General features: G+C 43.0%; 1 protein-coding gene across 1 annotated transcript in view; it reads right to left on the bottom strand.

Moving 5' to 3' along the window:
• The window catches only part of CEP162 (centrosomal protein 162), a 697,428-nt gene that overhangs the window by 456,025 nt on the left and 226,922 nt on the right, over positions 1-14,481 (bottom strand). The window contains exon 9 of the mRNA XM_069235591.1: positions 11,403-11,519. Coding sequence (XP_069091692.1) covers positions 11,403-11,519 — 117 coding nt within the window. The remainder of the gene's footprint in view (positions 1-11,402; positions 11,520-14,481) is intronic.

Genomic DNA, 14,481 nt, shown 5'->3' with positions numbered 1-14,481 from the left:
TTATGAGGGCCTAAGCGCAAACTGCCCCAAATAGCCAAAAAAAGGTCTGGCACCTGAGGGGGAAAAAGCCTGGCAGCGAAGGGGTTAAAATAGCTTTTTGCCATTTTAAAGAAAACTGTCTGTGTACAATATTGAATCTATATTAAGTACTAAGTATTACTATGCAAAGTACCTTTCATTTAATGTACTTAACTGCTAAATTAATCTTGTGGTTCTAAAAATAAATTAACAAAAGAATATTTTTCTACAAAAAAAAACTTATTGGCCTGGAGTTAAGTCATTGAGTGTGTGTTTTCACTTATTGCTTGTGTGTGTACAACAAATGCTTAACACTGCCCTCCAATAAGCCTAACTGATCGACCACACTACCACAAATGGAGCATTAGTAGTATCTATTATTGCCTCTGTCAAGCTTATTGGGGAACCCCTGGACTCTGTGCACACTATATCTCATTTTGATATATTATATACAGAGCCAGCTTCCTACATTGGTCGATCAGCGGTGGGATCTAAGACTTTGCATTTGCTGGACTACTCAGCCAATACCTGATCACAAGACTAAATTCCAAAATTGTCATTCAAAAATTGATTTTTGACTATTTTTGTTTAAAAGTCCTGCTCTGGCCTTGTGCAAGTCCCTGTTAGCATCTCTTTTTTTAAGTTTAAAAGTTTTGTAAAAGTTTGGATTTAAGTACTAGAAGTAGCTTTTAGTTTCTTAACAAGTAATCCCAACATTTAGAGACATAATGAGTAACTCAGAGGATATGGTGATGGAACTCAACCTCACCCCTTACCTGCATCTAGGGATGACAGAGGTAAGGTCCCTTTGTAAGTTAAGAAAGATTAAAACTGGGTTGAACCTTACCAAGGTCAAGCTCCAGGAGCTCTTGACAGAGTACACCAGGGACAACCTTACTGAAGGGGAAGACCTCCCCTCAGTTGGGAAATAAATTAGGGATCAGGAGGTGGAACTCCACCCTACTACCCTAACTAGAGAGACCAGGTATCCAAGACCTCTTTCTCCACAAATCAGACTCAGAGATTCTGGTTCTTCCACAGGGGAGTCCAGTCCCTCTGGAACTATTGAGGACAGCCTCAATGAGGAGGACATTCTTTTAGCAAGGATGGCTAAAAGATTAGCTTTGGAGAAACAGCTCCTAGCTATGGAAAGGGAGAGAGCAGAGATGGATTTAGCACTCATAAATGGTGGCAGCAACATAAATAGGGTCAGATAGAATACTGACATCCTAAACATCCCCAAAGGGATTGTTTCAAAATATGAAGAAGGTGATGATATGAACAAAACAATTGATGGAAAAACCCAGATCTGTGACTGCGGGTGAATGTTTGATTGGTTCCGCATTCCGTCCATCATTTGTGTTTGTTTGCTTTTCTCGCGAGAAGGTGATGATATCACCAAATGGTTGACAGCTTTTGAGAGGGCATGTGCAACTAGAAAGCTAAACAGATGTCACTGGGGAGCTCTCCTTTGGGAACTGTTTACTGGAAAGTGTAGGGATAGACTCCTCACACTCTGGTAAAGATGCAGAATCCTATGACCTCATGAAGGCTACTCTGATTGAAGGCTTTGGATTCTCAACGGAGGAGTACAGAATTAGGTTCAGGGGAGCTCACAAACCCTCGAGCCAGTCCTGGGTTGATTTTGTCGACTACTCAGTCAAAACACTTGATGGTTGGATAACTGGCAGTGGAGTGCATGACTATGATGGGCTGTATAATTTATTTATGAAAGAACATCTGTTAAGTAACTGCTTCAATAACAAGTTGCATAAACATCTGGTAGACCTAGGTCCAATTTCTCCCCAAGAATTGGGAAAGAAGGCAGACCACTGGGTCAAGACAAGGGTGACCAAGACTTCCACAGGGGGTGACCAAAAGAAAAAGGGTCACAAAGCCTCCCCAGGGGAAGGCTGGTGAGACATCCAAGGACAAAAGTAAAGAGTCTTCTCAAGGACCCCAAAAACCTGCTCAGGAGGGTGGGCCCCGAGCCTCTCCACAGTCCACAAATGGGAATAAGGGTAAAAACCTTGATCCCAAGAAGGCCTGGTGTCACACCTTTAGAGAGCATGGTCACCAAACTGGTGACAAGGCCTGTCCCAAGAAAAGTCCCACAACTTCTACTCCAGTTAGCACTGGAATAGCCATCCACCAAGTGGGATCAACAGTGTGCCCAGAGCAAATAAGGGTTCGCACTGAAGCTACTTTAGTCTCTGAGGGTGGGATGGATATAGCCACACTAGCTGCCTGGCCGCCTAACATGCACAAATACAGCAGCAGCTCTTGATACATTGGACAAAGGTAGAAGCCCTGAGAGATACAGGTGCCAGTGTCACCATGGTGACAGAAAAACTGTTTTCCCCAGGACAGTATTTGGTAGGACAAACATATCCAGTCACCAATGCTGACAATGAAACTAAGGTCCATCCCATGGCAATGGTGACTTTAGAATGGGGAGGGGTTACTGGCCTGAAACAGGTAGTGGTCTCTTCTGCAATCCCAGTAGAATGTTTGCTAGGGAATGATTTGGAGTCGTCAGCATGGGCTGAGATAGAACTCAAAACCCATGCAGCCATGCTGGGTATCCCTGAACGGGTGTGTGTAAAATCAAGAGCACAGAGCAGAGCACAAGGTAAAAAAGAAGTGTTGGAGCCTGGAATAATGGCCCAACCTTCCAAGAGAAAAGGTCTCCATCTAGTGCAGACAATAATATACCTCATCTTCTTCGAATCATAACATATATACTAAATATCAAGATCCTACCAAGAATGTGCAAAAAAGTCATCCTGTTGACTGTCATCATCTTCAGCATCAGAACAGATCTGCATAAACTGAGTGTAGTAGTATAGTACAGTGTGGTAGATGACATTCCTGTCTTAAACTAAGTGACAGATGTCGGACTCGCGGTCGTTGGCAACATTGGTGGTATGTTGTCAACAGAACTACTGGAGAGCTCTTTGACATCAAGCAAGACAATGACAGGGATGTTAATGTTGAAGGCCGGGTCACTGTTGAGGTCTTTCTTGTCAACGGGGTCATCAAAGACGGTACTTACATGAGCTGTTTGTTGCTAATCATCAACAATGGAGCTGACAATGGTTTGTTCAATGGCAAGTCTGTGCTCATCAATTGTCTATATGACAGATCAGTCCACCGAAATAGGTTTGACAGACCCCTTCTCAGGAGATAAAGATGACCCTCGCTGTTCTTCTTAGCCTTGAAAAAGAGGTTTTGCTCCTGTGACAGATGTCTAGTCCTTAGAGGCAGAACAAGGGAGTGATTCACTGCTAGTCTTTTGAGGAGTACAATTTTCATTTTTTGCAACTGTGTCCGGGACACTTAAGAGTCAACAATAAATCAAAAAATTAAGTTGCTCTTAAGTGCTAGCAGTAGCCGTTCTGAAGTGCCTCAGAGCTAAAGTTTTTACAAATGATGCATTTTTTTTTTTTTGCAGAATCCCATCCTTCTGCAGACACAAGAGACACATAGGGCCTCATTATGAGACTGTCAAGCAGACCGTTGGCCCGCCAGAAAAATGAGGAGGAGAACGCCGCACAGCTGGCGGTCTCCCCCGGCCCAAATACAATGTTTCCACTGGGCTGAATGGCAGAAACCTCCGCATTAGGAAGTTTCCACTTGTCAGCCTGTGGAAACAATACAGTGGCATTGGCCTCAGCTGTTCACGGAGCCGAGGCCAATGCTGTCTCCCAGATGGTGCCCTAAGCACCCTTGGAATGCACACAGTCTGCTGTGGCAGACAGTGCACATTCTTCGGGTGCTGGGCAGGGGGACCCTTCACTGCCCACAGGGGCACCGCTGTGGCCCCCAGCACTGCATTTCTGCCAGCTGTTGGGAACTCCACCAGGACAAGGGTGGCAGAAAGGGGACTTGTAATCAGCACAGCGGTGCTGAATTCAGCACAGCCGAACTGACCACGACTCCGACCACCACTACCCTGCCTTGATCCATGATCCTGGTGGTTGCGGCAATCCCCTGGCGGTCTGACCGCACAGGTTGTAATCTGGCTGTCGGACCGCCAGGAGTGCGGCAGTCCAACCACCACCACAAGTTTGGCGATCTTCAAACTGCCAAACTTGTAATAAGGGCCTTAATTCGTGGATCATCCACAAATTGCTTTCTTGCTCCACAGGACTCACAATGAGTACAGAGACTTTATTTCTTTGTTGGAGTGTTGGCCAATATGTGTCCAATTTTTTTGGTATCAGCCACCCAGCTATAAAAAGGCAAGGGCGACTGATCTTCTACAGACGGGGTAAAGGATGAACAGCCTAGAGACCAAATAAAATGCTTAAAGTTACTTGAATAGTTCACTTTTGGAGAAGCACAGATCATTCCTACCCATTCACCAGAAATGTAACAGAAAACATGAACAATCGAGCCTCTGGGAGAGAGTGGGTTTCTCCAATTGATTAGCCTAAGCCCAGGTCATAAAATGAGGAAAGCCAACTATACAGAGTGTAGGGATAATGTTCATGTTATATCACTGTAAATGCATACTGCTATTTTAACATTAATGAGGTTGCCAAGCCTTTAATGAGGATCCCGAGTTCTATGTTAAGGAATAATTAAAGCATGTGAATCTATGAAAGATCCAATGCAATGGAAGCATATGTGCTTGACAGCTCAACAACTACATACAACACACCATGTAATTATCCGGACCTGTTCCCATATCCTTCAGTCTCTCAAATATAAATACATTTTACACAGAAGTGGTTGCCACTGTGTAGTTTTAGTTAGGTCAAAGTTTCCACAGGAACAGCATTTTAGTTTTGCTTATAACTTTGGCACCATTTGAAGAATTTGCACTGCACACAACTTTAAAAAAAGTAATCTACTCAGCTTCTTTCTGGTAAGTTTTGGAGTAATCAGTTAAGCAGGGGCTAAGATAAAGGTGGGATCCCAAAACATAGATTTTCATTGTTAATTCACAAATCAAACATCTGTCGCAGATACAAAAAAAAAAACACAAAAAAAAACAGATGAATTGCACCAAATTTATCAGAAGGTTTGAACTTTACTCAGAAAGTATGCTTTTTATTATCTGGTGTAAACCCATTCAACGTTTGAGAAATTTGCATTAAAAGAAGTGCTCGGTGGGCATGAAGGGGTCAAAGAATAGGTATATCTGGACAGTTAGTCTTGTAGGAATCCTGTGGTACCAAAAACGAAAACATTTTTGGCCCTCTGATTGGCCAAGGGAGCTTTTTTTTCTTTCGCACCTTTCAGTACTGCAGGACTTACAACATATCTGATTGGCTAGCCGCAGCCCAGGCAAAAAATGGACCAGCTGCAACTACAGGCCTCAGCGATTCCGTTCCTGTGTCCTGAATTTGTTTCAATAATGTAATATAAGTGGAGCAGGATAGGGAAACCCTAATCTTCAAGCACTTGTTGGGGGGACAGGGGGGACTCTGAGGGACCTTTCGGGTTCAAAAACTAAAGGAATTTTCGGGCAGCCAAAGGCTGTGCATAGTGGGGTGTAGCTGCTAACCAAAGGCCAGGCCCTGCTTCTCATCCCCCCGCCGCAACACCTCGTTGAGCACAGCCGAAAGTCATGCTCAGTGCAGAAATTGGCTGAAAATTATAACAAAAGTCAGAAATTTGCTGTAAAAAACAATGGTTAAAGAGACATTTTTGGTATGATACTAAGCCCTTACCTTGTGTTTACAAAACCTAGATATTCATTGAAAAATCCAAAGCTTAAATTGACATTATAGCTATAGCTTGTGTCCCCGTCATGCACTGCTTATGATCTCATATATTACATCTCTCACTATAACCTTTGTTTCATAACTGTTTAATAACTGAACAAATATCCATCTCTATATGTGTGTGTGTATATATATATATATATATATATATATATATATATATATACATATATACACACACACACACCTACATCTTTATCTATATATATTAAATATCTATCTATCTCTATCAGCTATAGTCAGTAGTTAGTTATAGTTATGACCAACTTTACCCATAGACAAAGAGTTTTTTGTTTTGCTAATAACTTTGGCGCCATTTGACAAATCTTCCAAAACCAGTGCACCAATTATTTTAGCTACTGTCTGGAAATGTATGGTGATTCATGAAGCGGAGGCCAAAAAAAAAAAAAGGGGGGGGGGGGGTGAAACACCTTTTCCTCATGCAGAGTCTATGGGGATTTTGCAGCCCGAACTGCAGAATGGAGTTACACCAAAATTTGCAGAAAGGTAGATCTTGGTGTAGAAAGAGCCTTTTAAGTAATTCTATGTAAATCTATTCAGTAGTTTTGGAGTTATTAAAGAAAGAAAAATATAGACATCTTGGGAAGCTGATCATTCGGGTATCCACCCTCTGGGGTTCAATGGGTCCAGAGGGAAAGCAATGCCCTGAATGGCTGGCTGCAACCAGAAAGGAAAGTTGCAGCCGCCATTTTGTTTCTCTGTCGGTTGAGGGGGAGGGAGGGATAATAAAAGTGGAATATAGCATAAGGAGTCAGGATAGAGGTTTCCTGACCCCACAGGACACATAGACACAAAGGGGTCTCTGGGAGACACCCCATGTGCAAAAGATATCCCATTTTATTTTTTTAGGACCGAACCGTGGTTCCGCAGATCAATGGCGAGTCGCAGTGCGACCTCAAGTGTAAATCTGTGATAAATCTGCTGATTCAAAGCCAAAGGGGAAAAGAAAAAAATCCACCCACTGGTACAAGAAACTCCAACTGCTTATGGCCAAAGGCCATACTTGCGTGGGGGAGGGGTGGCAGCCAGGCCCTCTGGCCAGGTCCCATGACCAACCCCCGCCAGGCACGACCAAAGGTCATGAGTGGCAGCGGTTTATTAACCTACAGTAATAATATATATCTTTATGTTAAAAATAAAACGTAGAAATTCACTAGACAAAAAAGGTTAAAGGAACATTATAGCTAGGTTGAGGTTTTACCCAAACAAACCCATAGAAATTCAGCAGTTACAGTTATACTTATCTGAAGAAACTATAACTCTTCTGTAAAGTAACTTTCCACAAGTTATAGTTTCTTAACATAAATGTAACTATAACTACTGAATTTCTATGGTTTTGTGTGGGTAAAACATCAACCTAACTAAAACGTCCCTGTAACCTTTGTGTTTTTTTCAGAGAATATATATATATATATATATATATATATATATATATATGTGGCTAACCCCCCCCCCATAAGCACCAAACTCTGCATCAGGTGCAGACTTAGGCCATACATGGCAGAGGTTGGCCACAGGACCCAGCCTGTGGCCTGGCCCTGCGGCCTACCCTCAATATGCACCAAACCCTGCACTATTCACGGATTTTAGCCAGGCATGGCAGTTGTTGGCCCTGCGGGTTATCCCTACAAGCACCCAATGCCATGTAAGGCCTTTGGCCCTGCACTATGCACTTCCTTGGGAAAGAAAAGAAAAGGGGGCCGGGTAGGGATACCATGACCCCCTAAGGTTGGTGCTGGGGTCCCCTGGGGACTCAACAGAGCAAAAAAGCATTTTTTTAAAATATTGTTCTGCAAAATCACAGCAGATACTCAAATCTACAGCAAGATTTTTTTTTAAAGTGCAGTCTCCCGCGCTTGTTAAAAATGTAGTCCTCGGGTCGGTCAAGTCCTGGAGGCATGTGGCAATTAAAAACAATAAAGGAGGGGGAGGGTGCAAAGGGCCCTCTCCTGTAGGCTTTTTGAGCCTCGGGGACCACCACCTCCCCGGGGCTTGATTATTTTAATGGAGATGGGGCACACAGACGCCCCTTCTGTAGGCTCTTTGAGTCCTGGGGAGCACCAGCTATTTTTTTTTTTTTTTAATACAAAAAGGAGGGGAGCCTTGCAGATCTCCCTCCAGGTGCTTTGATATGCCCCAGGGACCACCACCTTTCCAGGTCCAAACGCATAATTTAAATTACGGCCCCGGGTACCCCATCCCCTAGGGCCCAGCAACTAGTGCCTGGGTGCCCTCGGGTGTGCTTTGATGGGGATGGTCCCAGCAGCTCCACGCATCCAGCAGGAGCCGGCATTGCTCCCGCAACCAGGGAGCTGCTAGAAATGATGCTCCCTGGGTGCTGGAGCAATCCTTTCATCTGTTTCCCTGTCCACGTGGCAGCAGGCAGGGAAACTGATGAAAACTCTGCTTCCAGTGAGCAGGAGCAGTTTGACAGCTCCAGCTTGCTGGAATCAGAATTAGTGTTCGCTCTCGCTTGTCCCACCAAATGAAAGCAAACAGTTATCTCCCAAGGGTGGGCACCTCGGGAGACAGCAAGACTTGGCCCTGGGGCGTGGTGGTCCCCACGGTCATTAATGGCTCCAGGAGGGGCCATGCAGCCTCCTCTTTTCTTTTACAGGGGTCAGCGCCAGGGAGGTGGTGGTCCCTAGGACTGTATACTTCCCAGAGGAGGTGTGGGGGACAGCGCAGCGCCCAGGGAGGTGGTGGTCCCCGAGGCTGGGGTGTGGTCCCCATGCTTAAATTATGACTTAGCCACAGGGAAGTGATAGTCCCTGGGACATATTAAAGCCCCAGGAGGGGTATCCGTGTGCCTCCCCCTTCCTTTTTTTGTACAAAAGGTCCCAGGGAGGTGGTTTTCCACGCGGTCCCCATGCTTTATTTATAATTTAGCCCCGGGGAGGTGGTGGTTCCAAAGGCACAATAAAGCCTAAGGAGGGGGGAGGGTGCGCAGCACCCCTCCTTTAAAAAAAAAAAAAAAAAAAAAAAAAAACGCCCTGGGCAGGAGAAGTTCCTTAGTGCCCGAGGGGTCTGTGCAGCCCCTCTGTATAGGCCCATGCAACACTCCCCCTTTTTTTTTTTTTTTTTTAAATCATACATGCCCCCAAGACATCGCCCACCTGGGGGCTTAATTGAGAACAAGCTCGGGAAACAGTGCTTGCTTTGTTTTTTTTGTTTTTTCCTGGTTGAAGTGTTGGCGGGCAATCAGATCTCAGCATGATATTTTTGGGATCTGCCAAGCCTTCATGGCTCTATATTTCTTTTTACTTCAATATCTCTAAAACCGTTGAACAGATGTACACCAAATCACAAAAACATGCTTTCTGGACCAAAAGCTAGCTTTCTGTCAAATTTGGTGTAATTCTGTCCAGTGGTTCGGGCTGTAGTCGTGTTCAAGATCCCTTTGGGAAAATGCATGGGGAAAACTCGTATTGGGACCCAACTACTTTCGCCGCCCCAGCTTGACGGATCACCCCGAAACTTGCAAGACAGCAGTTGAACTGACTGTCGTATTAGTTTTGAAAATGTCATCAAGATTTGTCAAATGTTGCCAAATACTATAGTAGACAAAGTAGCTGTCTGGCAAATTTCTGCAGTGGACACATGCTTCTGGAAGAATGCTGTCTTACCCTCAGCAGAACAAGCATAAAGTCTGGGAGATGGCTGTCAAACGTTGTGAATATGCATGAGACTATCCAACTGGAAACACTGCTTCAGCCACATATTGCTTTGGTTTAGATGAGTATAAGTAAAGATGATCAAGTTTCTTTAAAGTAGTGATTCTTTATGAAAAGAATACCACAGTCTACAAATATTCAGACTGTGAAGCACCTTCTTGACCAAAGAGGCAAGTTTTATGTTTAAAAGACCAGAAGATTTTGCTCACATGGTATCTTCCATTTAAACTTTAGGAATAAAAGAGGGGACCTGTGGAAAATCAAATATGGATTGTCTGAAGAAAGCGTTCTAAACTCTCTCACAACCTTGCCTTATTAGTAGCTCACAAGATTGTTTCAAACAGCAAAAGAACAATCAGATCAGATAGCATCTCTTGAAATAGGTTATGCAAAGACCCACCTGAGAACCTACCAGGAAGCTGGATCTCTGGAGAATGCAAACTGAGACGACTGTCAGGCTCAAGGTAGGTAGCAAGAGCTGAGAGATAAGGGTCTACAGGAAGTCTGAATCTACTAGAAAGTTAAGAAATCATCTAATAAGACAATGTCAAAGTGTCAATAACTACTGAAGCTCAGTATATTCTTTCCTTGCTGCAAACAACATTGCAATGTTTATTTCCAACAAGCCTAGACACTAGCTCAGTAGAGATCAGTAAAAGGCGGGGGAGAATTATCAGAAGACTTGTAACATGAAGAAGTAGCTCCAGAAGAAGCTGGACAGCAGAGTAAGGTATGAAATAGATTTCATTAGTATCACTGCATTCACTGAGTTTTGTTCTCTTCAGCGACGCTTTGATTTTGTCCTTTTCCTTCTCTGTCCTTCACCTTTAAAAATGTGTACAGTAGAGAACATTCAACAAACAACCTGGCATAGAGATTTAAATGATCATTAATCTTTATGGTATAAAACTTGTGTCCTCTTGAGTGGTTCGGATTTTTTCAGCTACCTGGTGCACCAACGGTGATCAAGTTCTTACCAGTAAAAAAGTAACAAAGCACTAGTGAGGCAGTCTGCACCTTTGATGAAAGGAATTTAGAAAGGGGACTCATTGGAGATGAGCATGAAAAGGACCAATAAACACAGAGTGCTCAGAGACTGTTCAATGGTGTTCTAAGGTGGGAGTACTCACCTATGGCTTTTACCATGTTATCTGTCTTGATGAGATCATCCAGTAGTGTGACCTTAAATCTTGAGATGGTGTGCATTCAAGAAGGTACTCACAAATTTGTTTACCCAGAGAGTCTGCCTGCTGAACAGCTGGCTGATGACCCTGGCACGTGGAAGATGGCACTTGCATTGGTACTAACAGGTAATACCAAATCAGGTGCCATACTCACTCCTGAAACAATTCCTACATATTATAGGCAACTTCCTGCCACAAAGTCGCAGGTCTCCTCTGGTACCAGTATCAGGAGCCTCCTCCTTAGAGACCTTGGTGGGATTCTGCCTAAACAGAAACGACCTGAAACATTTCCCCAAACAAGAAAGGCAAGACTTGTGAGAACTGCAGCTGAGAAGAAAATGCCATATCCTATGCATTGCTTGAAGCCAGTTTTCAAATGCTTGACCGAAAAAAGGATGACACATTATATTTAGGCATTTCAAAAACAGAATGAACAATAATAGTTACTTCTTAGAAAAGGTGAGAAGGAAAGAGCATTAACAATTACAACTTCTAAAAAAAGACTGGGCTTTAAGAGGCATAGTACAGCGTCCCGTAAGTAAGCAAAAAAAAAAACTGCCCAGGGTTGTTGGTGATACATAGGTAGAAGCTGTTGAGTGAACTATCAAAATAGATCCATATATAGAGTTTTTAAAGGACCAACATCTTTTGAAGAAACATTTTTCTTGTCATGCCAGGCGTACAAAAGCATGACAGTTATATTTTTCTTAGATACACGCAAAGTGAAATTCATAGTAACACAGAGTGAAAGACTATAAATTCAGACTTACCGGATGCTATCATCTCATTGGTACCTTGTTGCACCGTAGATTCCATTGATTTTACCAGTTGCTGTTCTTGCAAATTTTGAGTGTCAAGGGTAGACTCCAATGAATCAAGCAGTAACACTGTAACAAAATGAACATTGAATGACGAATATTGAACTTGCAACTGTGACTGATACATCAGCGATGCATGCGATTTACATCAGTGTAAAAAACACATTTTCATTGAGCCTAGAATAACAAACACAGTTCTAAAGACTGGTTAGCCACTGTTAGTATTCAACTCTCTCTGGAAGTAAAGAGCTCCGACAGCTCAAATGCTTTTGTGCTTATATGCAGAAGATACAATACTTTGACTGTTCAGTTCCTTAACGGATTACCACTTCCCTCGTTACTATCTAGCAATCTCTCACTCTCTCTACCCATCAGAAGCATCTTCTCCCTATAGTGCCCTGACTCCCCAAGGACCGAAATGAGTGCTATGAAAAAAATAGTAAATGAAAATACCAAACATTTAATATTGTACAAAATTAAGAAAACTTGTGAACGTGAGTAATCCTTGTTGCATCAAGCTTATTCACTGCACTGATCAAGTGAAAAAATACAAAACTTGTTATTAACACCTTTTTATAAATTTTAAATATTTATAACACGTTGAACAATTGTACAATTAGAAATACGAGAATTATTTGGAGCAAACCTGGACTTATGAATAAATATTTGTACAACCTACAAAGTAAACTCATGCCAGTGTAAAATTGATAATATTTCCCCTTTCAGAAAACAATGAACTAGAATCAAAAGAACATTTTTCATTAGGAAACACTTGACAAAAAAGTCAGTTCTTATCCCCTTTCTCATTAATCATCTGTCCAAGGGAATCAATTCTCTTCCCCGTGGTACCCTACCAATTATGAGCCTGATTTTACGTGTGTGCAGACAACACCCCACTCTTGAGAACTCTGGCAACCTGCTAGGTCATCATGTGATGTTGGATAGCCACCAACTTTCTCAATCCACTCACTTCGTCTGACAGCGCCCTCAGGAAAATCATATGAGCAGATATTTTTGGACAACCTCATGCACTCAACTCGCAGGTAGTGTCTGCAGACCCACAAAAAGATCTCCCCTTCATCAATATCAATCGTCATATCCCAGTTGTAAACCTTTAATATAATCTATGATAGGTTATGCCAACTCTCTGTATCTGCTTGCTTGGTTTCATGCACAGCCTCACAACCTAATGTGAGCATATATTATCTATGGCAAGGTCCCTACATTGGCTCTCCACACCCCATGGGGTCTCCTGTAAAGTTTTGATGACGGTCTACAAAGTGATATATCAGAATCCCCTTGTAATCTAGCCACAAAGAATAGATTACTTACTTTTGGTAACTCTGGTGGATACTTTATCTAATCGCAGATTCTTAACCTTGTGAACATTTCCGAGGTGTCAGACTGGATCTGGAAACTTTAAATCAGTATTCCTGCGCGATGGTAGGTGGCATTGTACACGTAGATTTTGTTCTGCTCTGGAAGCGACAAACTGAGCTGCATATAAGTGCCATCTATGTATGCTGATGTCAGTTATTTTCTTAGGATGTCAATGCCCTCAGAGGTAGAGTCTATCGGCACAGTGATATGACCAGTATGCAGATTTCAAAACTGGGACCTTTTTAGATCAAAAAAGAGCCCAGTTCAACAAACAGCCCAAACAGGTAGGTGAAAGGGTCAGTTAGGAATCTGCAAATAGAGTATCCACCAGAAAAAGCGCTGCCAAAGGTAAGTGACTTGTTTTTCTCAGAGATACTTCTAACCACAGATGCATCACTTGGTGAATAGATACTACAGCAGTGCCTCCCCAGGTGGTGGCTCAGTGAACTGGCTCAGACCAAGAAGTCCTGCAGACTGAGTGGACAAAATTCCCCTCTCTTTCTGGTTGTCAAGGCACTAGTGTTTAGTGAACATGTGTACCAATGCCTAAGTAGACAACTGACAAATGTCCAGATGCAGTCAAATTGCTGAGTACCGTCTATCTGCATCTGTCTTGTAGGGCTGGAGGTACTCAGTGATGAAAAGATCAAACAAGTCTTTCAAGATAAATGGGAGGATGATTACCTTCCCCTACGTCTCCTAGGTCTCAGCCCTATTGTCCACACATTGAAGGTAGGTAAGGCCTGCATATGGAGAGGCCAACGCTCATGGTCTAGGTGGCTTTGTCAACGAGGTCTCAGAACAGTTTCTTTCCAACTGCTTCTTCTCCAAATGGTACATAAACGTATACTTCACCTCAAGACATTTTGTGCTAAAATTACAGTTAGCAGCTCCCCAAATGCCACTGACATTAGTCTCAGTCAGAAACCCCCAGACTGATGTATCTTTTTGCTGTAGAACTCCAGACAATCTATTTCCTAGTCTGTATAGGAGGACAGAGTCTTAAACTTCAGACAAGACTCTATTACAGGTAGGCACGTAGCTCAGGGATAGTGTTATCCAAGACAAAGATGGTAATGCCCTTAGGTACCAGTTGTTTGTTATCCAGAGACTTGTAGACAGCTTGCACAGAAAGTGGGGTCTTTTAACAGCGTTAAGTGAAATACATTTCTGCATGAAATGTTCCCTGGCCCTGCCTGTGCTGTGGAGTTTTCACTACTAGTTTGAAAGGATGAAGAGCCAAGACTGACGGAATAATTGTGTGAAACAGTCAAGACCCCTTAATGAGGTCATAGATTACTCCAATATTCCTAAAATAGGGAAAATGTGATTAAGGACAATGGCTATAACAGAGGTGGCCTGTATGGAAGCGGTTAGGCATTGTAAAGCATAACCATCCCACATAAACTGTGAGGCCTCTGTTTCAGTGGTGATTTAGATCAGTGGTGACAGAGGTTAAGCTCCCCTCCATTTGTGTGGATTAACCAGAGGAAGAGAAGACTCTAGGTTTGAAAGACTTTGTCAGGCGGAAAGAAGATTGTAAACAAGCCAGTACCACATAGAAGGTACTCAGCAATTTGACTGCATCTGCCTTGTAGGGATGGAGGTACTCAATAGTGAAAAGATCAAACAAGTCCTTCAAGTTGAATGG

The sequence above is a fragment of the Pleurodeles waltl genome, chromosome 5, assembly GCF_031143425.1.
Source record: "Pleurodeles waltl isolate 20211129_DDA chromosome 5, aPleWal1.hap1.20221129, whole genome shotgun sequence".
Taxonomy (NCBI): Eukaryota; Metazoa; Chordata; class Amphibia; order Caudata; family Salamandridae; genus Pleurodeles; species Pleurodeles waltl.
The sequence above is the reverse complement of the archived record's forward strand: the minus strand, read 5'-3'. Positions and strand labels throughout refer to the sequence as shown.